The sequence below is a fragment of the Ambystoma mexicanum genome, chromosome 14 (genome assembly GCF_040938575.1).
Source record: "Ambystoma mexicanum isolate Mex_15411 chromosome 14, UKY_AmexF1_1, whole genome shotgun sequence".
Lineage (NCBI taxonomy): Eukaryota > Metazoa > Chordata > Amphibia > Caudata > Ambystomatidae > Ambystoma > Ambystoma mexicanum.
The window spans coordinates 300,284,774-300,310,541 of NC_090940.1; the positions used below are offsets into that span (position 1 = coordinate 300,284,774).

The 25,768-nt window shown below is 45.8% G+C and overlaps 1 protein-coding gene across 2 annotated transcripts in view; it reads right to left on the reverse strand.

Annotated features, from left to right (window-relative positions):
- Nucleotides 1-25,768, reverse strand: part of CCDC85C (coiled-coil domain containing 85C) — a 472,165-nt gene that overhangs the window by 13,757 nt on the left and 432,640 nt on the right. For both annotated transcript variants that reach the window (XM_069637426.1, XM_069637427.1), the window contains one exon: nt 23,267-23,365. In XM_069637426.1, the coding sequence (XP_069493527.1) occupies nt 23,267-23,365 (99 nt within the window). The remainder of the gene's footprint in view (nt 1-23,266; nt 23,366-25,768) is intronic.

Sequence of the window (25,768 nt, forward strand, 5' to 3'; positions counted from 1 at the left end):
GGTAGGGCATTCAAATGTCTGGGAGCGAGGACTTTAAAGCTGCTGCCCCCGCTTTTTCTCTTTTGTATCGTGGGATTTCGAGGTGTACATTGTTATTGGATCTGAGTAGTCTGGTATGATGTTTCTTCGTGACTGTGTTGATGAGATATTTGGGAGCTTTATTGGTGATGCATTTGTGTGTGATGCTTAGCGTTTTGAATAATATCCTAGCTTTGATGGGGAGCTAGTGGTTGTGTCTTATGTTGGAAATGTGTTCAGTTTTTTTTATGATTTACCTACTGGCCAAATTTGGCAAGGGGGGTCCTGGGAGTCTCTCTGCCAGACATTAGTCCTGGTAACGAAAGACTTACCCAGAGTATTTAGCTCACTAACTTTCACAGAGAAGAAATATCCCAAACATATCAGTCTTTGTCCTGCCCTGGGGCAGTCCAGCACCGAAATGCTAGGCAAGTCTCCTCTGAACAAGAGTACCAACAGCATCTCCAGACACGTGTTTCGGTCTGGTTGGACCTCATTAGTAGGGAGGAGCTGTGCCTCTCTAAGAATAGTGAGCAAGGGGTCCACGTCTGGATTCCCCTAGTAACTTAGGGTGAGACCCAAAGTTACTTAAATATGCAAATTGACAAGGGTGGGGGGGGGGGGGGTCATGGGAGTCTCTCTGCCAGACATTAGTCCTGGTTACGAGAGACTTACCCAGACGTGGAGCCCTTGCTCACTATTCTTAGAGAGGCACAGCTCCTCCGTACTGATGAGGTCCAACCAGACGAAACACGTGTCTGGGGATGCTGTTGGTACTCTTGTTCAGAGGAGAATTGCCTAGCATTTCGGTGCTGGACTGCCACAGGGCAGGACAAAGACTGATATGTTTGGGATATTTCTTCTCTGTGAAAGGTAGTGAGCTAAAGACTCTGGGTAAGTCTCTCGAAACCAGGACTAATGTCTGGCAGAGGGACTCCCAGGACCCCCCCTTGTCAATTTACCTACTGGCCATACACAATCTTGTTTGGTTCAAATGCCTAACTAATTTGACTTGTGAACGGTTTAAGTGAGCGGATCAAGGTGATTTGCTTCTGGAACCTCCACAAGTACCACGTGATCACTAGCTCCAATTTTATTTAAAATTTTTCTAAAATTCCAGAATTTTATTTTTTAGTTGGAGCGTATATTGTTGCAAATCTATGACGTATAGGATATTCATCAATTTAAAGGACACACCCTAGGTTAACCCTACGTGGTTTAACGAGTAACAATGTAAGTTTCCTACTTAATGCAATTTTAACTTGCTTGGGTGTGTCACATCGCATCCTCAACCCCAGTAAACGCGTGTTCTCTTTTTAACTTGAATCCGTTTAATCGATTGAAAATCTGTAGACCTATAAACTCGAATTCTGTTTTAAAATATGAAATCTTAGGCTTCAAATAGTGAATGTCAAGACGGATTATTAGGAGATTTTAATAAAGATTTGTATTTACTACTATTTTTCCATAATTCTATAATCTTCTAAATAATAATCAAAGTGAATTCAGGGAGAGATTTTACTCCTGCAATCTCCTGCAGCCAATGTAACATCTCATGTCTTCTACAGATAGCCCAGATTTTCATTGCAGATACATCTGGATGCACAATCTTCCATTTGTGTAAAATTATAAGAAATTATGCTTTCAATAATGTCTTGACACTAAATCCTCCCTCCACCCTCCCCCCTTATTTCCAATCTGCCTTTTCTGGCAAAATTGTGATAGAAGGTGGTAACTACCCAGCAACAAGTATCTGTTGATAAAAAAAAAACACCTTTTAGTCCCACTTCATGCAGAGTTTCAAACCGGTAGAGGCATGGAAACGACCCTGTACCCATCAGAAGATTACCACCAATAGATGACAGACCAGGTTGTGTCAGTGATATCTTTTAATTAAGCCTGTGTGCAGCATTTGTTTGTTTATTTATTTAAGACAGTCCGTCCTGCTCAGTCACCATGTTCATTATGAGAAGCACTGGTCTGCAATGGATGTCATCATTTATCTGTGACCTACTGCAATCTATTATTCTGCGCTAGTTTTCATCTTAATCTGAAACCTTTCCCTGCAACATCCATCCCGGTTCCATTCCAGAGTTCTGTTCAACTTGTATTACCAACTTTTTGAAGCTCCAATCCCATTGGTTGGGCTGGATTATTTCAATTACATGGTCGACTCAATACAAAGCTGGTTTTAAAGGTAGGTGGTGGCCTCTTCAGTGCTACTCAGAACTTCTAATAGTTTATAATTAGTGGGTGAGGGCACATTATCTAAGCTCAGTTACCTTGCAGATAGTCTACTTTGAAGGGCTCGATTTTGGTTTACCAGGTTTTCTGTTGAGGCACCGGCAGAAGGTATAGAATGTGGCAGCCCAGTTAGCAACAAGCTGCATCTGTCAGTGGCCCTCTACAACTTACGGGCTATCATCCGTGGTGTGAGTCTGAACGTGTGGGTCATGGTTGCTTCGATTCAGCAACCTGGCTATTGGGTAAGTTTGGGAGCCAGCCAGTGAGGAATCACCTAACTCGGTGCACGGTTATTACTAAATGCAGCCTGCTTCTTGACAATATATTTTTGATCAGTGCAGAACAGAGTCTTTACATGGCACTCCTGTTTAAGAGTTTGGATTGTAAATGGAATTGCTTGTGAGTGTCTAGATACCCCTGAGGGAGCTATCATGTGCCTTGATGCCGCGGCGAGCCAGCAGGATCTCAATCCATCTACCCTCTGGGCTGCACATCAGATAGTGACTGGACTAACCTGGTCCCTTTAACCCCACCCCTCATATCAAAGAATATGGAGTTGTGTCAACTCACCACACCTCCTAGATGCTATTTTCCCTCCTTGTGCTCCCTTGCAGTTTCTTCCTCTCCAACTTAATGTCTCCTTTCCTCTTCAATACCACAATTCTTCCACCACGCCCTGCCAACTAAGATATTCCTCTTCTCCTTGTTCCAGGTGGTACCTCCCATTTTGGTTCTATGTGATAATGTCTCCTAGGAAAAAGTTGCCAGGTAGGCAACTCTTTTTCTTGCACCCATAAAAGTCTTCCCCCACATATTCTAGGACAGGTATTATTTACTATTATATACTCCAGTCCTACCATATCTGGGGAAGTGCTTGATTTCCTTGGGAGTGCACATTTTGGGGGAAATGTCACCCCGTGGCGACCATTTCCTAGGCAACACCATCACTAGATACCCCTATTTTACTCTCCCAAGTGGTACCTATTTTCTTCTGCTCACTAACAATCTCTGCCTCTGTCCCCAATAAGCCAGGACTATCCTGTTCCACACTACCATTCCTCCTAACCTTAAACCACAAATTGTCTCCTGCTGCAAATATCCCCTATGGTTATAAGGCACATCCCAAATTGCCTACATTTTCGGTAAAGGAACATGATGCCAACCTACATTGTGTCTGCTCAGCTCTGGATGCAGCCCATTTGATGCTAAACAAGGATACGTTTCAGTTCCATAAGAGGACTCACATTTTATCTTTTCAGAACAAGGCATCTGGCCAGAACCTTTGTTCTAAAGTTGCCAATATGCTTGTTCTATGTGTCCTGCAAGGCCATGAGACAGTGCTGGGCGCCGTGGTGCATGTGTTACCACAAACAGGCCGGAGCAGGCCTCCGACCCACACCCAGACAACCATGAGTTATAGCCCCTACAACTGTCCGAGTCCTAAGATCCCTGAATTCCAAGATACCAGCTGACCACAGACCACCGACCATAAACCAATCAGCCATAAAAGATATAAGAGAATGCTCACCCTACCTTTATTTCATAATGACATGATGTGTAATGCAAGGTACAGGAAAGGATAAATTATAGTTCAAAGGCGAGGGTGGAAGCCTTAGGAGCCGTAAGACGCGATTGGTAAGAGTGAAATGTGTGTGGGCCAGAGCGACCGTGACACTCCCTCTGTACCAGCCTATGCTCATGCCAGGTGCCCTGTACAGTGATAGAGTAGCACTGTTATCAAGTGTATTTAACTGATACTTCGACTTTAGTTCGCTGGCATGATGCGCCCAGCTGACCCCACGTGATGGAAGATGATAGAAGATAGACGGATGGGGCTGGGACCAATGACCTGGCATCTCCTACGGAGTAGGCCGACCATGTATAGGGTCGCACCAAGCAGCCGCACATGTTTTTGCTGTATATGAATGACGCTGTGTCACCTTTTAAGTTTCGTTCTGCTTGCACCCTTTTTGCTCAGTTCGTGCTTTGCAGGAGAGTTCTTTGCTGGCACACGTATTTTGTAGAAATAAAACTTGTTATCCTTGCAAGAGTTTCTTGTGCCTTTTTTCCCTAGCAGGTTTGATTTTTTTCTGGTGTGAGCGTTTAGGGGCGTGCCTTCAACACTTCAGAAAATGCCCAAGTGGAGAAGAGCAATCCTGAGCGCTCGCTAAAGCAGATCAGCGTGGACAGGACTGAGAGGACTCTTATCTAGGAGATGGTGAAGCAACGGATGAAGAGTGGGGGAGGGAGGGGCTGTGGACAGAACAGTGTTCGTGAGACCCAACAACAGAGGCACGATGGGTGACCGCTAAGGTCTTGCATAAGACCCTGAAGACTGATAGAAGAGATGGGGTAACTTGTTGGATTTCGTCGTTAAAAAGGGACGTTGACATTGTTATGTGGGTGGGACAATCATGAGCAGGAACTCGGAGAAGTGACGTTGGGCTAGGAAGGGGTTGGGGCCAGTTGAAGAATAAAGTTGAACGTGTAACGATGTCTCCTATCCGTGTCGTGTTTGCTGAGCTGTGCAGGCCACCTAATCAGTGTACCTCCAGTGAGGAACACCACAGCCCTTTTTTCAGCAATGTGAGTTTTGGCCCCAACTTGCCCAATGTAATGCTGCCATGTACCATGTTATTCTTTACATTTGATGCCTGTTGACCTTTTTCTGTTTGGGTGGGGGGCCTCTTCTTATGGGCCTTAGAATGTGAGGCCTCGATTTGGGGATGACCGAGTGGTGACTCGCCAGTGGCAGGGACTATGCACGGACAAAATCACAGGGTCTAAACTAAAACAAACTTAGGATGAAATCGGAGCCGGGAGGCTTGAAGCACGGAGTACTGAGCTGCCTTTTCTGGTTCCACCAGTATTTCTTTGTTGAATGTTAGAAACCAGTGGCAACTGATGAGACAATAAAATATTTGGCAGAAAGTCTAGTTTGTTCACAAAAGGTTACAGAACTGATCCCTACCCTGGGGGTGGAACCCGCTTCAACAGCGAAAAGGTTTGATACACTTCTATTTTTTTTTCAAACTAACAGAAGAACGCCCTATCAAATGTCAGGAAAACATTTTTGAAATGTGTTAAAAGATGGCATGTCTGACTTTCTCACTAGGCCAGTGCCAACCGTTAGGCTCCACTCTTCCATGTCCCCTCTGGCTGACTCTTCACTCCGCCAGACACAGGAAAGGCGGCACCGTCGGGGCCTGTCGTGCCACAGAGGGGACCCTGGTGTTTTAAAGGAGCATATACATTCGTCCCGTTTGTAAAATCTCGGGAAACAAAAAGTACTTTAGTATTCAAGGCTGTTGGTAAGATTATTGCTTAGCGAAACTCTTTGGGCAAGAAACCCATCTTTGGCGATTTTATTTGCAGAAGGTATGTGCCTTGTCAGTTTTACCTTTAAAGACATTTCAAATCTGCGTTTTCTGGTCGTATACCCCACCTTATGCCACAGTTTACTTCCAAACACTTTTGTCTTTGGAAAAGGAGACACACTCAAGAAAGGTTAGGACTACATTCGACAAGACGTAAATAAAGATAGTTAAGACTACAAAGACTACACATTGGGGTCTTAGTGCAGGGGTACACATTTAACAGTTTTTTTTCCGACAGTAAAGCGTGAACAAGTAAGCCACCATCAACATATGCCACTTCCCGCACTCTACTGTACCCCTTGACCATATCCATGCTCCTATTCCTTTCCTTCAGACCGCTCCTGCCCATTGCTTTAATTATACCTGTTTTTTGTTTATATATTTTATTTACAAAGTTTAACCCTAGGAGGGATGTTCACAGGAGACGCATCCAGAAGGTTACCGGTACGGTGGGCAGCAGAGTAGGAGTAATGGGCCAGAGATGAAATGGCGGTCAGTGGAGCGATTGGCATGTTGTTCTTTGAAGGGGAGCTTATCCACATTGATAACCTGTTCACAAGAGGGGGCATAGCAGGAAAAGACCAGTTTCCTATTTATTTCCCCTTCTGGAGTTCTTGGTTTCCAGTCTGGTGGTGGTGGTTTGCCTCCAGAGATGGCGAGTTTGAGTGGTGTTTTGGGTTGACTTCAATATAGATGTCACAGACTGTCTTCTTGACACGATGGATGCTTGAAAGGGTAGCCAGTGCATCTCTGAGGACAGGGGTGATGTGGCTGAATTATTTTAGTCCTGTGATGAGTGCTGGTGCATACTGGACAGTGTTAAGAGGGGCCAAGGTGGCACCCGATATTCCTGCAAGTGGGTGTTGCATCCAGCTGGGAAATGACTAGAGCCATGACAACTGTTTTGAAACTCTGGGCGGGGGTGAAAGGATTGACTTTGCAGAGGAGGACAAGCTGGTATCACACTGGCCACCGCACTTCATTGCAATATCCTGTTATTTCCATGCGTGTGTGTGTATATATATATATATATATATATATATATTTTTTTTTTCTGTCAGCCCGAACCATGGTAGGCCCAAGCTAAGAGTAACTTGGCAATGGCGTAGGGCTGTCATCAGCGAAGGCCAGCCAGCAAACTCAGGAATCAATGCTATTGGCCAGATTACAAAAGAAAGCAGCAGTGTGTAGAGCCCTTCTTCTATTTCATTGACAGGTGGGGCGTGGAGATTGATAACGAAATCAGTATGGAGGACAGTGTGATCAGCAAGGGTACAAAAAAGGTAGCAGGCGCCCCTCTCTCGAAAGAACACGGCATGATAACCTGTTCAGTGGTGGTGTTTCAACAGGCATCGAGTAGGTTGGTAGGTGTACGTGGGCAGAGGTGGCAGGTTCAGAGAAATGAGGGGGAGACTCAGAGGGGAAGTGTAAGCGTGTCGAAGAAGGATGCTGAGACATCGGTGGCATTTTGCTTGATAAAAACATGCATTTATAAAAAAGAAGAAACCCTCACTAGCGCTATCTTCTAAGAAGGGTTTCCCTGCCTTAGACTAATACTAAAGGATGTGCCAGTATGTCTGTTGAAATCACTCCACCATCCTGTGTCATAATCTACTTCTATCCCTTACACTACAACTAAAGAATAAGCCAACAAAGTTCCTTCTCCAGGACAATGACTCACTTCTCCCGGTATTTGGCTGGTATTCCCATAAATGTTATTTGGCAAAAGGAAGCCAGTTGGAAAGACTCCCTTCCTCTGGCATCTCTTGAGTATCAAAAAGGGTTCCAAGGACGGGGCGCTGCTGAGCAGCAACTAGAATGGCTGCCCGACCCATGAGCTCCACGACCACATACATCATGATTAAATAATCCTAACCTCCAAGGTTCTGAACATCTGATGCAAATGCAACACAGCGCGTCGGAACATACAGCATTACTGGAGTGAGTTCTGGTAAAAATCACTGTATATTAAGTGGCGAAATCCCCTCAGACTCAAGTGCGGCCTCATGGGCTGACTACAGGGCGGGCCCAGAATTCACGCGGCTTGCTAGCCGCTGGTGTCATATGCAGGAGCCAGAGCTGACATTGGAGGGACAACTTATATTGGAGCTTCAGGCAGGGGTGGGGCGTTCCTCTGCACAAACGCCTGATCATCTGCGACACGCTTGCTGCACACTGCCTGAGCCGGCGCTGGCTCCACCAGGAACACCGGTGCCGGAGCAGACGTTGGAGGGACAACCAACATCAGAGTGCGGGCAGCCGTGAGGGGGTCCTCTTCACGCCCACCTGCCCATCCGTAACACGCTTGCCACCTCATGGCAGCACTCCCTCGGCCCCACCAGCCAGAGACGTTTTTATGGGAGGGCAAAAGGGGCACTTGCCCTGGGCCCCCACCCTGGAGGGGGCCCAAGAAGGAGCCTTATTAAAAAAAAAAAAAAAAGTCTGCTTCCCTAAGTCAACAAAATGAAGTATCACCCATCAGGATTTTCTAAGGTGTGCTGCTAAGGATAAACCTATTTTATGTCTGTTGTTGACAAGTATATTTTATTCTGATCTTTTCATCCTGTGATGCCATGTTCAATGTGGTATACATAGTTTGCATGGCACAACACCTGTAGCATTCTCACCTTTCTGTGGGGGTTATATTGATCATGTGCAATAGCCAGAGTTGTAATACATATTGATACCATTTGAGTGCCCTGATGGTTCAGAGTATAGCTCAGTGTGTTAAGCACTCATTGCAGAGATATGCATTCATATGCAAGATTACAATACCAAATTCCAGCAAGGCCGACTCAGCGTTTCGAATGTATGAAGTTAAGCCTGCATGTATATGTACTTTGTTTTATAGCACTCAAGGTGTTATCATCACTAATGTACCTGCACCAGACAGTGGTTGCTATAGAAACTAACACAGCGTCAGTATAGTGAAGGTCTAGAAATTGGTTTATTTAGATGGGGAGTTGTAAAACCTAGGCAGACACCCCCAATGATGACAAAGTGTTAGAGGAGTTTATGTATCCAAATTTCAGAATGTCGAACCAAAGCGTTCATGCTTGCATCCTGGCTTTGCCAGCAGATGATAAAGTGATCCTGGACAAATCTTATATCACTGACAGAGCTGCACTGCCTTCTATGAAAAGGTTTTCTTCTCACATACTGGTGGCATTGTTTGGACAATTACCTGATCTTTCCTATCATGTAGGACATTTGAGAGGAAGGAGCTCTAAACAGAAGAGAGCAGACCAGATATTGAAGCCTTCTTACAAGTATATTTTAAGGTCTGCTTATGCAACAACAAAACGGTTTGCTTTTTTGTACAATTCAAAAGGTATTTCCGGACGTTTTTAAATACCATTGCCCAAGCCTGTGTTTGGGGTGTATTTAAAGCTTTAAAATACAAAAGAGGAACCTATCTGAAATCTTTTAAGATCACACTATTAGTATGTCGGTAATTATATACTTTCCTTGATAATGGAGACAATGAAGCTAGAATCATTCCCATTTTGCATAATATGTTTCTATAACGTTTTGTTTTTTAAAATGTTTATATTGGGTTATGTGATTTTCATATTTTCCAAGTCAGTTCTGTAAAATGGGATTATTTTAGTTCAGGGTAAAAACTAGAAAATAAATTGCTAAACAGCAGAAATTGCAGAGTGGGTACGAATCCCAGCTTTACCTCTTAATCAATGTGTGATCCTGGGAATCTAATTTAATCTGGTATTTCCTCACCTGTCAGAATTGCAACTCCCTAAACCTTTCAAAATTGTCAGCCCTGCAGAGTGATTTCGTTCTCAGGGTATGATCTTTAGAAAAGACTCACTCATGGTTTCACTGGCTACATATAGTGTTGCATCCTCTATAATGATAGTGAGCATTGATATATTACACACCACATCCACCCGTTTCTTTGCTTTCAAATGGCAACACTGCTTGAAAACCATGTCCCACTTCTAATCTCAGTCTGGTAGATACGGACACCTTCCTGGTATCTTCAAATAGTCATCCACTCTCTATGCTATGGTATGTGTAGTTTAATCCATGCTTCCCATCGGTCGCTTGTATGCATGCTTGAGCACTTTTGCTGTCTCCGAGGCAGGTAATCTGAGTCGTTTGACTAGTCTGGATTATGTGCATCTTTGTCATAAAGTCTGTTTCCTGCAGTTATACTATGTCCAGTATACCTTCCAAGTGGCTGCTATTGATGAAATGTTTGCTGTACCTATGCTTGAACACAAGTATCCTCGTGGTAGACTGCTAATGTTGCCCTTGAAATGCTACTTGTTTATCACTCTGATTACAACATGAATGAAGAGGATAAGGCATATGAAAGGGAGTTTACCATGCTTTTTTTGTTGAGGCAGCATATCAAGATATGGGTTATCGTGATGTGGGGTTCGGCCCACTAGATATTCTACATCCCTTAATTCCTTTGGTCTGTTGGAGGGGGGCCCCAGAGGTGTCCGTGCCCCGGGCCCCCAAAGTGCTTAGGATGGTCCTGCCACCAGTGTATTAGGCAGACACCGGCTTCATTAAACACAACGACACGCCCGGAGGCCCGCTAATCACAGGCAGACCACTGTTACAATACGCGGCCCACAACCTGGATGCATCCAAGCGCAGCAGTGGCCGAGTGAAGGTGGGTCTCATATTGTGCACCAGTTATCCAGTGAGAGAGCGTACGGAGCATACCACAGCCCCTGGAAACGGGCCCAACACCACCATCACTTTGCCCTGTAACCGCGTTTCCTACCATGCAGGGAGTGCATATTGGCCCAAGCTGTCAACAGAGCCCCTACAATACTGCGCCTTCAACAACATACTAAGCACCCGCTGTCTGGGATATCCTGCTGGTAATGACCTGAGGAGGTGCCAAGGGGAGCAAGAAGGGCCCCATGGATGCGTTTGCAGGCACATCTCAGCCTGGAGCCGACCCTGCCTGCCCACAGATCGTGACCTCTGACACCAGCTCTTCCACATATCCGGCCATGTACCCATATGTGGCTGCAATGCAGGCAGACTGTGCGTCAGTCAACAGTGAATTTACTAAAGGCAAAACGCAAGAAGGAGAGTGGCCGCATCACACAGGCTGAAAATCGGGTAGCAGACCTGGAAGACACTGTCACCACACATGGAAAGGACATTGAACATATTAAAAAAAGAGCTTAAAGCTGTCCGAGTGAAATGTGATGACCTAGAATCGTGTTTGCACCGCAATAACATCACAATAGTGGGCGTGTCAGAGAAACCACTGAATGTCTCTATGGAGACATTTGCTGAGGACATGCTGCGCTCAATGTTTCCAGAGGCAGAATTTTCTGTGCAATTCCTGCTGGAAAGGGCACACCGCTCTCTGACTCCACCCCAAAACCTGGATCCCTCCCAGACACAATGATTGCCCGCCTCCTCAATTATCGTGACCGGATTCTATGGCTGTCACGAGAAAAGGGCTCCTTACAATTCGACTCGACCAAGATACACATCTACCCTGATTTTTCATCTGGAGTCCACATGGCCCGACGTAACTTTTATCAAGTCAAGCGCACTCCACGCAACAGGAAAATACTGTATTCTATGACCTTCCCAGCCAAACTCCTACTACAACATGCAGGCAGATCCCACTTCTTCGAAACTCTAGAAGACACTTCATCCTACATTGAACAAACCATTCCGATGCCTCCTGACACTCATTGACTTATCCCGCATGGCAGTCCATCGCCTGGCCACATTTAACTGTTGACTGTCGAACGCTACTGCCAGTCCCATCATCGCTGCCAAGATGAAAAACTGTAGCGATGTACTTATCTCATCACCAGATCACAAGTTATACCTTGGGATCTCCCTTTTGGTGGTATGCGGGAGCACCAGACAGTGTTCTTGCTGATGTTGGCAGGATACCTCGCACTGCTTGCAGATGTTTTTTTTTGTTATGGGGCAACACTGTCAAGTTTGAAGTACAGTGACGGTGGGGGTTCGGATGTTTGGTTCGGAGGCTTGAAAACACAAAAATTGGCTGGGGAAAAAGATTCCTTCATGTTACATGATGACGGTAGTCAGTCGGTTAGGAAGCTTACATGGAATATCTGTGGTCTGAATAATCCCATCAAATCTAGGAAAATATAATTGTATGCCAAAAGACAGAGAATACAAATCTTGATGCTGCATGAGACCCATCCGTTGAACAGTGTCGACTCCTTTGCACGCAGCTGGGGCCCCCAGAAATTTGCAACAGATTACTCCTCACAGTCTAGGGGGGGGGTTCTCATTCTCATCCATCAAACTTTGGGTTATCAGGTCTCTAAAACTATGGTAGACCCGCTTGACAGGTATGTGATTGTCTGTGCTAACTTGCATGGACAGCCCACTGTACTCATCAACACGTATGGTCCGAATGTAGATATATCCATAGAAAATACCTGGGTACTGTGCAGTGGGGACATCAACACCATTCTAGACCCAACATGTGACAGAACCTCAAGAAACCCCTGTACACTGACCAGATCGGCTCTGGCTATAACCCTGGTAGACACATGGCGGGAATTACATCCCTGTGGGGAGGAATTCACCTTCCACTCATCCGTTCCTAACTCGGGATCACACAGACTTCTGGTTAATCACACCTGACTGGACACCACACCCTACTGAATGCACTATTTTGGCTTGCATTTTCTCAGATCCCTCTCCCGTACTCCTTGACATTAAGCAGATGCACTTAAATAAGAGCCCCCAGCTCTGGAGAATGCCCCCGGCATTCCTGCACGATGCCACAGTGGTGGCCCCACTGAGGGTAGAGATGACAGATTTTTTTGGAGCGCAATTAGGGTACCGTGGATTCTCTGTCCACAGGGTGGGAGACTTTCAAGGTCTGGTTGCGAGGCCAGATTATATACAAGACCCATGGCTCTCTCCACATTATTCGCCAACACCTCAGGGTGACAATCTACATTACGCACATTGGAAAATAATTATGCACTGGCACCTGAGGAATCAACCCTGGCTCAAATCCACACACAACTGGACAAGTTTTATAAACTCGCCGACAGAGATATTCTATATGTCACTAAACCTATAAGAGCAAGGAGATACAGCGGGGGAGATGAGGCCAGTAAATAGTTAGCGAGACTTAAAGGCTGAAAACCTCAGACAACCAATCATCAGTATATGTGACCAACATGGGGAAATGTGTGCGAGAAACTGCAAAGAACAAAGTGTTTGCGGATTACTATTATTCATTATATGGCAACACTGTAACTGTGTCTGCTTGCGATCTCGCCAACTACTTATCTACAATCCCACTCCCCTCTCTGTCATCAGAGGCATATGACACCCTGGTGGCCCCCTTTAACACTGATGAAATTACATCTGCCATCAAGGGTCTAGCTGCTGGGAAGGCTCCTGGCCCGGATGGCTTAGGGATGGATTTATACAAATGCTACATACAAGAACTTGCCCCTAAACTCCTAGCATTGTGGAACAAGGGTCTCACAGCTGGAACCCTTCCCCCATTGCTTCAAGAAGCGGTCATCTCGGTTTTACTCAAACCCCATAGGCCGCCGCAGAAGTTGCTTCATATCGGCCACTTTCTTCAATTCAGATGCCAAAATATTTGCCAAGGTCCTTGCAAAACGGCTGCTATCCTTTATGACCCACTTGGTGCACCCTGATCAATCAAGATTTAGGCCCACCAGATCGACCTCCCTGAACTTACGCAGACTTTGCCATCGTTGCCCAATTAGACCCCAGGCCAAAGTCGTGGCTGCATCATTAGACGCTGAGAAAGCGTTTGACACTGTCATGGCAATATATGCTTGGCATTCTAAAACGCTTTGGGTTCGGCCCACAATTCTTGAGTTATTTTCAAATTCTCTACACCGACCCCAATGCTGCGGTCTGGACTAACTACACCCTTTCAAATAAATTCCCCCTAGGCAGAGGCACGCGACAGGGATGTCTTCTTTTCCAATTATTATTTGCCCTCACAATTGAATTCCTAGCTGCGTTGGTTCGTTCCAAACACTTAAATAGAGGGGTTCGTATTACTGGCCCCCCACAGTAATCTCATTATATAGCGATGATACCCTACTATATATTCGTGACCCCGAAATCAATCTTGCCCCCGTTATGAGAGATGTCCCAAATTCTCTGTGTACTCCAGCTACAGAGTAAACACTAAATCTGAACTATTGCCACTTGTGCCTGCCGCGACACAGCCCCCTGACTTGATGGGTTTCCACTGGTCCCCTGCATCTATGCACTATCTAGGCACAGCAGTATCCATTGATTGCCAATCTCTGTATGCAAACAATCACTAACCATATTTGCATCAGCTAGAGGCCAAGCTTAAAATCTGGAACAACCCTACAATATCAATCTATGGGAGGATATCATTGTTGAAAATGATTGCTCTGCCTAAACTATTATACCTGTTCAGTAACATACCTATCTGGACCGGGAGTTTTTTTTGTCTAAATTGCAATCCATGGTCTCCCTGTTTGTTTGGAATAAGCGGACGGATAGAAAGAGCTGGACAAAGATCACCGAACAATACGATACTGGTGGCCTCTCGGCACCTGACTTTGAGCTATAATATTTGGCTGCTCAGGCCCAATATACAGGGTAGTGGTTATCCAGCTTTGAGGACTTTGCTCACCTCAGGGTGTAGAGATATGCTGCATCCCCTACTGATCTTCGCTCGGTCTTATTCGCTGAACGCTGGTCTGACACTAGTTCTTTTGACCCAGTTAAGACCACAGTAAATGCATGGTCCAGAATATTTAAGAGGCTTGACATTATTTTACCCAATAACAGCACTTCTCTCTTGTGGCATTTCCCTGGGATAGCCCCTACATATGATCCAGCCATTAGGAATGCCTGGGACCCTCATGCCCAACTAAAAATGGGAGACATGTTCCCAGAGGGAAGTTTGTGTCATTGGCTGACTTTGTGGCAAGGTTAGGATACAGACCATTGCAGTCCCTTCAATACCACAGAATGAGGGCAGCAACGCCCTCCTTTCCAGTTGAGCCGGATACACACCCATTTATAACCAACATCATGGCGCCCAATGGGGTTAACTGTGGAACCCCCAAATTGTATAAAATGATACAGATCCATACTCCCTCTCACAACTCCATGAAGGGTGTATGGGAGCACTACCTGAGCCTGTCCATTGACTAAATGCAGTGGGGCAATTGCCGTCAACTTACCAAATCAGTGTCAATCACTGCTAGCTTAAGATTGATCCAATTCAAGATCCTGCACCTCACTTCCCAAAAAGTGGTTAAATTCTCTCCCGATGTATCACCTGCCTGCCCTAAGTGTCCGGCTGGACAAGCAGATTCATTCCATATGTATTTGGCATGGACTTACATATTTGAATTCTGGAGGGCGGTGGCCAAGGCTGTAGAAGACATCTAGATATCACCATTCCACTTGCCCCTATCCTACTTGGAGACATTGGAAAGGTCCCCATTAAAACACGTAGGTTGTTCAACGTGGCCTGCGCAGTGGCAAAAAGGAATATACTTAAATGCTGGAAATCTAAACCTGCACCCGCTTTGAACTGCTGGATCAAGAACAGGATATATATGTAAATGAATGCTTTATCCAAAATGTTTCTCCCACGTGCCGACCAAAGGACATCTGGTCACCATTCAAATCTTTTCTTGCCAAATTTGAGACTGTATCCCCAAACAACTAGGACTAATGAATTTGAAACCCCCTTATTTCTATTTGTAACATTATCATGTAATGTGTTGACCAAATTGCATTGAGCTTCATGTTCTGACCGTCTTACAAATAACGTTTTTTTTTTTTTTTAAACGCATCCAACAAACCTTTGCAACAGGAAACTTTCAGAACCAGGAGAAGGACTCCCTTCTCCTGCTATTGGTTCACACACTCCAATATAGTGCACACCAAAGCCAGGGGGGAATGACTCCCTTCCCCTGGTGTCTCTTGAGTGTATCAAAAGGGCTTTCAGTCTCTTCACCGCGAGAATGACTTCCTTCTCCTTGTGTTTGGGAGCTCTTTTCCGTAACTATCAAATAGATATTTCTTTTGCCCCTTCTCGTGGAATTTTCAAAGTCCCAAATCCTTCTCTGGGCCTCGAGGGACTGTTCCCTGCCACTGCGACAAGAATGCTTTCCTCTGATGCTTAGTATACTTATGTAGGGATGCCAGACCCTTCTCTGGTGGTCAGTTGACTTACTGCTGCCACTGTAATAAGGAATTTCTCCTCTGATGCTTAGTTCCCTTCTATTGGGGTTCAAGATCCTTCTCTGGTGGTCAGTGGGCTTGTTGTGCAACTGTGACAAGGTGCTCAGCTCCCTATCCCTGCTTCGTGCTCAGGCCCACTCCAGCTGGACCCACAGAGAACTCACTCAGCAGTTTGCTGGAATCCTCCACTCTTTGGCATCCCTGGTGAGCCAACAGGTTTAGAAACTCCCGCTCTGGATGGTTTCGACACCGGCTGCCTCTCTCCAATGGGCTTTACCAAATCTTCAGTATTTTTCTTCTACATTTTTGCCAGTCCCGCCCTGGCGGATGGTCAAAGTCCTTCATTGTTCTTGATAGGTTGATCCTCATGTATCCCCAGGGCCACCCCGTACCAGTACTAGCACAGTCAGTAATCTTCATGTCTTCTGGGCCCTTCCTCGACCTGGTACTCTGTTTTGGCCGTTTCTCCTACACTACAAAAATACATGCGTCTACTCTCAAGAAAGTGGTTTGGAATGGAGGGGTGAATTAGGGAAGGTTGGGGTGGGACGTTGGCCAATGGGCTGTACCCTAAGTGATCGTCCTCATCCCGAGAGGGGGAGTCCCTCCCCCATCAGGTTCTCCCATACTAAACCACCTCTACAGGGACTATTGGGTTGCGTCCACACCGCTCTAGCCTCATGGGAAAGGGCTCCCCCTTGGGGAGACGTGACAATACCTGGCGAATTGTCAGACGGTACCAGCTGTTAAGAGTGAAATCAGGCTTTTATCAGCAATTCACACCCATGTTCTATGGCTTCCGATTGTATATGGACTGCCTCAAAGATACTTATTGTGGGACAAATGTTACCCTGCATTTAGGCCTACACTCCCCAGTATTCCTGAACTACCTTCTCCCTTTCTGAATCTTTCATCAGATTTTAAGATGCTACTAGAGCTATTAGATTCAACTGCTCTCCCGGGTGCAAATTTCTCCCATTCCCACCTGTAGGGCAGAGGCGTTGTTGGGGGGGGGTCCTGAGGGGGCTATAGCCCTGGGTCCTTTGGTTGTAGCCCCAGATAGAAGCTCGGGGGTTACAACCAAAAAGGCTAGCTAGCCCCCCAGTCCTGACAGTCCCAAAATTAGCATAGCCCTGAATCGTTTCCAGACCTAGCAACACCCCTGTTGTAGGGTGTCTGGCAACACTTGCTCCTTATTGCAACTTGAGTTGCAATGTTCTGCTTTGCATTTGGCATTACCAAAATGGGGGTGCTCCGTCAGCATGTGTGTTTCTCTGAATGCGTTAAGGGGCAGGGACCACACAACGGTGCATTTCCACCAATTAAATAGGTGCAGCATCTCCATTCATATTGTCAGAGCCCCTCCGGCTGCCGGATAATATGTCAGCTTCACACTCGCCCCAAACAACTAGGTCACACTCACTATCCTTGACACACTTTCACATTCATTACCACTTCTAGCACTTCCTCCTCCTTCTCCTACACACATACACACATTCGCTTCACCCTTCCACATTTTGCTTCCTCCAACACCCCTGCAGTTTCACACAGATCATCTCTTGACACCGCCCATTTTATAGTCTCCACCTTTGGCCCAGCTTCTGTACCACACTTGCCATCATTGACAATCCAGTTCCATGCTCCTGCTGACAGTTAATGCTCACTAATCCAGCTTCATCTTTTGCCCCAAACACAGACTCCCACTAAATCCAAATCCATCGCCTTCTGTTCGAAGACTCACTGGGCCATTCTCATTTGAACTGACGTTCAAGTTCCCCTCCATCGTTACATGTTTGTTTCTAATTCACATAAAAAACTGTTACATATATGAGCATGCATTTCCTGTTAGAGGTTCCCTATGTCGAGGGGTTGGGGGAGATAACTCCCAGTCAGTCCTACGACACTCTCTCGCCCTTTCGCTCACACAAAGCTGAAGGGAATTTAAGCGCTCCCTCTACAGCTCTCTTCTTGACGCTGCCCAACTTGATTTTGTAATCGGCTTTTCTTTCTCTTCTGGAGATGTTCACACCTCATTTAAACAAGTGCTGCAATGCCAGCTCCCACCACGTCCCCCACATTCACGGCATATAAATAGCCTGCGCTGAAGAGAACCCGAGCGCGCGCCGCAGATATCCAATCTCATGGCTAATCTGTCTGCCGATGAAGCTCGGCCTTTCCGTTCAGTTTTCCTGATCTTCAGCAGCGTTCACGAAATTCTGTTATCCCACCTGCCTTTCAAGCAACTCTCACAAACTCCTCTTGACTTAATTTTCTGCTTCACTTTCAATTATACTCTTGATACCCACCAGATTATTTTCTTGCAACCGCACTGGTATCAGTTTCCAACATGTCTGGTTTGAACAAAATCGAGCATTTTAAGGATGGTATTTTTTTATATTGTCTCTGAAATGCTTTGTTGGAGGCAGATTCTCTAAAGAAAATTCGATAAATTAAATTGAGCTTTTTTCAAGATATTTGATAGATCGCGAGTTATTCCCAAGAAGCAATAAAATACATACTGTAGCAGAAGCATCTTGAGAATGAGGTGCTGTGCATGAAACAGTAGGGAGAGTGGGACCAACAGAGGGCTAGAGTCGAGGTGCAGATGCAAAGTAAGAAGTAAGTTTAATTGTGCACGAACAACTGTAGAGAAGTGCTGTTCGCCTGAGCTTCTCCTTCTGATCTTTCTCTGCTCCATCAGTAGCTAATGTTCTCCTTTCTCCTGATCTTATCCTTGTTCTCGGTGATCTCCCTACTATTATATTGAATGCGGAGGTGCTTTTCAGTTCTCCTTTCTTTACTGCAAGCCTCAGCCTAACAATTCTGGGGAGACTTGCGGTCTGATCCATGAACTGTTTGTAAACCTGTGGTCAAACTGTACTCTTTTCCTCTCTTGGGCAAAAGTGGGTTTGCCGGATCCCGCAAATTGGGGATTGTGAGACGATCGCCCTAAAAAGGACATTTCTACATTTTCTGTGCATTACAATACACCTCATTCTCAGGCTTTAGGAAGAGGGGGCGGGAGGTTGGGGGCTTTGGGGATTCTCCATATACTACCATCAGGTTGATATAACTAATCAGGTGGTCTTCTCCAGCCCACATGGTCACCTGAGTACATCTATGTCAAAACCTGTGACTCCGACAGAGGCCCTGCTGAGACTATTACAGAAACTAGAACGCCATGCGTTGGGGATGGATGAATCATGTAAACGGGACATTGTGAGAAAGCACATTGCTTTTTTCTTTTTTAAATATTCAGTTCACAGTTATTTACAATTTGAAGAAACGGGAAATAATTTGGTATGACCAGAGTCGCACGATTTTGGTTCAAGTTACAAATACAGGGTTAAAACTCAAGTCTTAAGGTTCCAAGGTCAAAACCATAGCTATTCGACTCAGGAGGTGCTTCTGTAACAAATAAACAAATCGCACCCAACAACTTCGATGGACGTGCGTGATTTTCACTATGCAAGTGTAGTATTCACCAAACGGGTACAGATTTACACATGCAGAATACTTGCATGCAAAAACATTCCACCAAACAAACACTTTTCATCACAAATAATGAAACTGGTGAAAGAATGACCGATCTGCTGTACCTGCTCAAGGAGACACAATCCCAACGAGGTCTGGAGGTTGATCGCTTTCCTCAGCTGGCTCCCTTCTTTGGAACAGCTTCCTCCACCTTCCCCTTCGTCTGGAGGAGGACTTTCTTAAATTCCGGAAGCTCCTCAAGACTTTCCTCTTTAATTTCTCTTTCCCCCTTCTTCTACTTCTGCTAATCTCACAGTTGCTTGTTTGGTGTCCAGGGCCCTTATGCATCCTCTGGGCCCAGACCTCCCCACACTGAATCGCCCCCAGCTTCCGTCTATCCTCTGCACTTGCCTCAGCACACCCTCTATCCTGGAGGCTCGCACTTACCAGACAATGCACTTCACATGTTGCTCACCCTCGAGCACTCCATCACTTACCCCCAATCCCCCTCCCTTCTGTACTTGCACGTTCTGAACACTCATAAGACATGGTAGGTTTGTCTACCCCCCCCCCCCAACTGTATCCAATATTTTTCTTAATGTGTTTTAATGTTTCTCATCCCCATGTCCCCTCCCTGTTGCCATGTGGGCGCTTTGAAACAAGAATTGACTTGCTGCATAAGCGCCTAACAAGCGAACAATAAATAAATAATACTAGGTTCACCCTGATTTCACAATGGTGGTACCTTCCTTCCGGGTGGGCTTTGGCAGTTTGTGGCTATAGGGAAGATCCTTTTCTTCTCCTGGCCGTCACTAATTCTTCAAAGATAGTTTCACCCAGTTAGAACAAAGGGGCGGTCTCCTTTCCCCATTTTAGGCAACTATGTGCAGTTCCATAAAGAAAGGGGGGTAGGGGAAGTATATTTCCCTTCCCCAATCCTTTCTTAGGTTTTCTTTTTGTATTTCCAATGACATCTGTGGTTTTGCCAGAGAATATCCTTCGCCTCCCCTGGTCCTCTTGTAAAAAGGGTCTCTTGTAAAAAGAGTCTCTCTCTCTCTCTCCTCTTGGACTTCTTTTCCACTTGTTGGGGTTCCAGACCCCTTTCTCAGGCTTATAGTGTCTCTCATCGAGGCCCAATTCACTATCCTGCCAGGGATCTCGCTTTTGCCCCAACTTGGTTTTAGTTCACCCCCAAGGGTCTCAAACAGGGATTTTACACTGTCCTACTTCATAGGGTATTTTCCCATTCATTTATCACAGTTCACTTTATAGTTTCTTACAAACCAAGGGTCTTGTTCCTTAGCCCTTCCCTGTGGGCTGCTTCTCTCGCCAGTTCCCAGCTTCACCTGGGATTCTCTCATCGGCTCTTGGTCTCTCTGGACTTCTCTTGCCAGCTCTTGGTACCCCCAGGTTTCTCTCGTTGGCTCTCGGCTTCTCCAGTCCTCTCTTGCCCCTCAAAGTTGTGCTGTGCCCCCCCCCCCAGCCCTGTGTCCCTCACATTTACAGCGGTACCTTCTCCCGCTTGCCGCAGGATACCTGCTTCTCCTGCTGTGGTTTTCAGCCGTCAGCGTCATACTTTGCTGGGATGCGTAGAGTGGCTGTTCAGTGTCCAGTCTCCTTTGGTCCCTGTTCTCTGTACGGCAGCTCCCTCCAGCTCGTGGTTCCTCCAGGGGGAATCAGTCAGCCAGAGAAGTCCTTCCTGACTTTTTTTTATCTTTGGCCAGCTCATGCGAGAGCTGGCATGCTTGATTGCTTGGTTCTGGGAGGGACTCTTCATTCCTCCTTTCTTATTCCTTGTGAAATTATTTACAAAGTCATAATTTTCCTTAATCTTCCTTGTCACAGCATGGGTTTCCTCATACTCAAACAGGTCTACAATGTATGATGTAACTAGGACCAGAAACAAGGGCTACAGACGATGGGAATGTTGTGGCTTTAACAGTGTTTGTGGATGTGGTTCCGAGAGTAAAGGGGTAATTGTCATATCGCAGTCTCCCTCGATAGCCTTCACCTCTCCCACAGAGGGGGGGGGGTCCCCTCCCATAGGATCCTCCCACTCAGTACCACCTCCAGGGGGACTATTGGGTAGCGGCCTCACCTCTCTGGCCCCATGGGAAGGCCCCCCCTCCCGGGATGAAATTACAACATCGAGGGAGTCGTCACACAACATTCATTCACAATCAGACAACCCCACAAGGCCTAGCACACTAAACACAGATTCGTACCTGTCCAGTTAGTGTGAATATCCAATGCACCAGTCATTACTCTCTCAATCCTGGGGGGGTGTCCTTACGGCTAACATGCCCCAGCGTATCTCAACCTGCCATAACCAAACAGGTAGTGGGTGCTATCGATCTGCACTCCAGTACCACAGGTTTTTCCCTGCATCTGCCTTACTCATTATCCCACTAAAAAAGCCCACCCCATCACTCTTATAGAGTGATGTCCAGTGAGATCAACATGTCCTTGCTTTGCACACAATGACACCTAATTTCCCTCTCCAACCTATTGCACACATACCCCGCACTTTCGGTCAAGGGTGTTCAGTACCACATGGTAATTCTGCTCTACGTTCATTTTCTCCTCCAGATGCAGAATCGCGCGGAACGCACTGGAGGAGAAAACGAACGTAGAGCAGAATTACCATGTGGTACTGAACACTGCTGACCGAAAGAGCGAATTGAATCGCACTGTATCAGAACAAAATACTCTGAGCGAACAGCGAACTAAGCCGGGGATAACAACCTAACATCATCAGGAAAGAACCAATAGAACCACACACCGAGGCACAGGTCATCTAAATGCCAAGCACGTACAGTACAGGAACCAGGATGTGCAGCACCAAACCCGTGGGTTGAGCAGATTCAGTTGATCTTTGAAACTAACAGTCCTGAAGAAGATGATGCATGAAAAGATAGATCATTGAAACCGGTCGACCACAGACCCAGATGTCCACCAAACAAGGGGGACACAGATCTTAATTAAGGCCAAGAGGAAGCACTAAACACTACAGTCCACTTAGGACACCACAGTGTGCTCCGTCATTCCTCTGGCACAAGATACTCTTGCTTTCTAGTGAGAGCCCCAATTTTGTGTGGCAAAGTAAGCAGCCACATAGATAACGGTGAGACAGTATAATTAACCACCATTCTCACTTGCTGCAAAGTTTTATCTAAACACCAACATGGTGAACAGACACACCCCACGGAGGGCAATTAAATAGCGATAACTGCATATAGACCCACGTGGACTGTTTTTTTACAGTTCACAAATATATTTTTGTTTTAGTAACTTGTGCTAAGTATTAGCCATCACATTGTAGTTAGAGGGAAAGTTTCTCTCACCTATCCCTTTTAGATAGGCGGAGCCACAGCACTACCTAGGGTCAGATTACAACACGAGGGAAAGGGTGTGCTACTCCGATTCTCCCCAGGATGTTAGACTAGGATGGGCTGCAGCCCCCCAGGGTCTGGATACCATTCTTGGAGCACCAAGTAATTATGGAAGTTGTAGTTTCCATGCAACAGCCCATCTGCTAAATCAGCAGGCCGCAAAGCAGTGTCCTAGAGCATCCTCAATATATCTCCTTCGGGTCCACCATCATAGAGAGTACCGGGGTACCCATCCCTAAGTGTCACTGTGCTGTTGGCAACTAGGGCCACAAAGGGGACATCAACACAGCACCTATGTGTGACCCACAGTCTAAGTCTAAAGGAAAACATTATAATAATCTTCAGAACATACCAATTTGAGAGGCAAACGGAACAGAAGGCATCATTCTAAAGAGAAAGCCGGATGCAAGTCAACCGTTGACCAAATATCTGTTAGGCAGCCCCTTAAGTATATTTTGTGCTTGTAGAGCATGAGAAACCTTAAACACACACACACATGTGTGGCAAGCTTAGGAGTATCAAAACCATCTGTGTCCTTACATTGCACATTTCTCTGACAATCGCCTTCTCCTTTTCACTAAGGTCTTCTTCATAGGTGTCCTGTATCTGCCGGTCCAGGTTTTCATGTACTTCAAGGACCTACACAAATAAATAGGAAACAAAAGTCTTGACATTTTGAAATGATGTACCATTGGAAGAAATTAAACAGATCAACACTGAAGATACGAGAACGGAAAATACACAGCAAATAGGAATTTTATTTGAGAGATTTTTGTAATGCATCCAGGACAACCACTAGACTGCTGCAGAGTGCAACACATTACAGAGTAAACTATGGGAAAGTGGTGCTGCCCCACAGGCACAGAGGATTTAAGACCATGCATCTTCCAGCATTCGCGGAACTCCACACTGTGTGACTGCATAGGAATATGAAGAGGTGGAGCACCAAAGCCTTGAATAAGTGAGGATCTACCAACACAAGCCTTTCTGAAATGGCACAGCGCCATTGTGTTTTTGGAAGCCAACCATAGGTATCTAAACTTTTGCAAAATTATTAAAATTTTAAATTGTGTACATAATATACCATCATACGTTTCTCAATATACTTTAAATTGCTATATGTGACAAGGCCAGTATCCGGACCTTGACCAGGTCAAGAGGGGATTGAATCCCTCTCAACCGCCAGGTGGGACCCTTACCGGGTTAGAATCAAGAGATAGCCTGCCCCCCTGTGGAGAACAGCGGCAGTTAAAAGGATACAAATTCATATCCCCTTTTGTGCTAGCATGCCATTATACAGTACACCTTTGTTGCACATCAAGCCTCATGTACAAAATGTTCGCCATACTCGCTTTTTTGTAGAGTCAACGTACTGGTTACAAGCCAAGATGAGCTGTACCAAAGATTGACCCTCCAGCGCCACATGGGTGCCACAAATTGTAATCAGAAGGCTAGACCTGAATACGTAAAAGGCAACTTTACAACATCCAGTACTACTGGCGTCCCACACCAGTAAGCAGAGACCACGCAGGAAGAGAATTAACTGGTTGAGCAGCAGATACATGTCAGCAAGCAATGTCGCATAACGCTCACCATTGCCGGTAGCAATGACACGCAGCTGGCGGTTTGCTCCCTAGACCACCAGAGACTTTGATGGGGCCTTGACCCCCCCCAGACAAACTGTACTCACTGAGGGGACATCTGGAACCACCCCCTGGTCTCCCAAAAAAGGGGTACTGCAGTGTGATTGTGTACGACAGTGTGGGTGGCTAGTGTGTTTAGGTTAGATAGTCTAAGGAGCGACTGAAGCGGTATGTGATTGAGGGGAAGTAGGTGGTGGGTTGAGTCATAGTGTGGAGCTGGGTGTAGTAGTGCGGAGGAGGGAAAAGGAGTGCGTAGGAGGGGGAGTAACAAAGGGTGGAGGCTCGGTTCAGAAGGCATGAGAGACAGAGGAAGAGTAGGAAAAGAGTAGAGGCAGGTGGACTTGGAGATGCAGTGTAGAGAGGCGGAGAGAGGGAGAGGGGAGCATGACAGAAGAGAGGGAGTTCAGTCAGATAAGGCGACATGCATTTAGGTTGACATCGGAGTCTATTTAGCGGAGTATACGGAGGGTAAAACAATTGATGGCATTATCTGTACAATACCCCTTTTTTCTAATCCACTAGAACAAGGTGGTCCTTAGAACACATTGTAGGTTTTCACCTACATTCATCTCGAAGTTCCATGTCAACCAATCCATTGAACGACTTACTTTTTTCCAAAATCCATTTAACTCTGTTAAAAAAAAGCCTCCATAGATCAGATCTAAGGAGGGCAGTCTTTTACTACGTAAACAAAACAAATCCTCCAAGGAAAACAGACCAGCTCCTTGTTTCCATAGCACCAGGTAGAGAGGGTGATCACATTTCTAAAAATGCCATCTCCAAATGGATAGTCTAATGCATACAACTGTGCAATTCACTATCCAAAGTGACACCACTTTTCAATCCTAAACTCCTTTCACTCCAAAGGCCATGTGTTTTAGTGTTCTAAAATGGACGGTGGGCATGGCCGAATGCCATGGCTGGTGGCCAGGTAGTGATTTGAAAATACAGTGGCACAGCCGGAGGCCATGCTGACTGACAAAGGTCATGGCTAGTGGTCTGGAAGTGTTCTAAAATGGAAAATGAGTCGGGCTGAAGACCATGGTTAGTGGTCTGGTAGTGTTCTAAAATGGAAAATGAGTCGGGCTGAAGACCATGGCTAGTGGTCTGGTAGTGTTCTAAAATATACAGTGGGCACGGCCTAAGGCGTGCCCACCGGCCATGGATAGTGGCAGGGAAATAACTATGGAATGACAAAACTATAAAAATGTGATGAAAAGTACTTTAGCTAATGATCAGTGAAGTTAAAAAACATATCGCAACAAAACCCTTGAAACAGGGAACCATATGGAAGTAAGATTTGGCATACAGAACTACAGAGGTTGTGAACTGTGTTGCGAGACATTGATGCACTTTTAAAACCTAATTATATTAAGAAAACCTTTTCTTCCTGGACAGA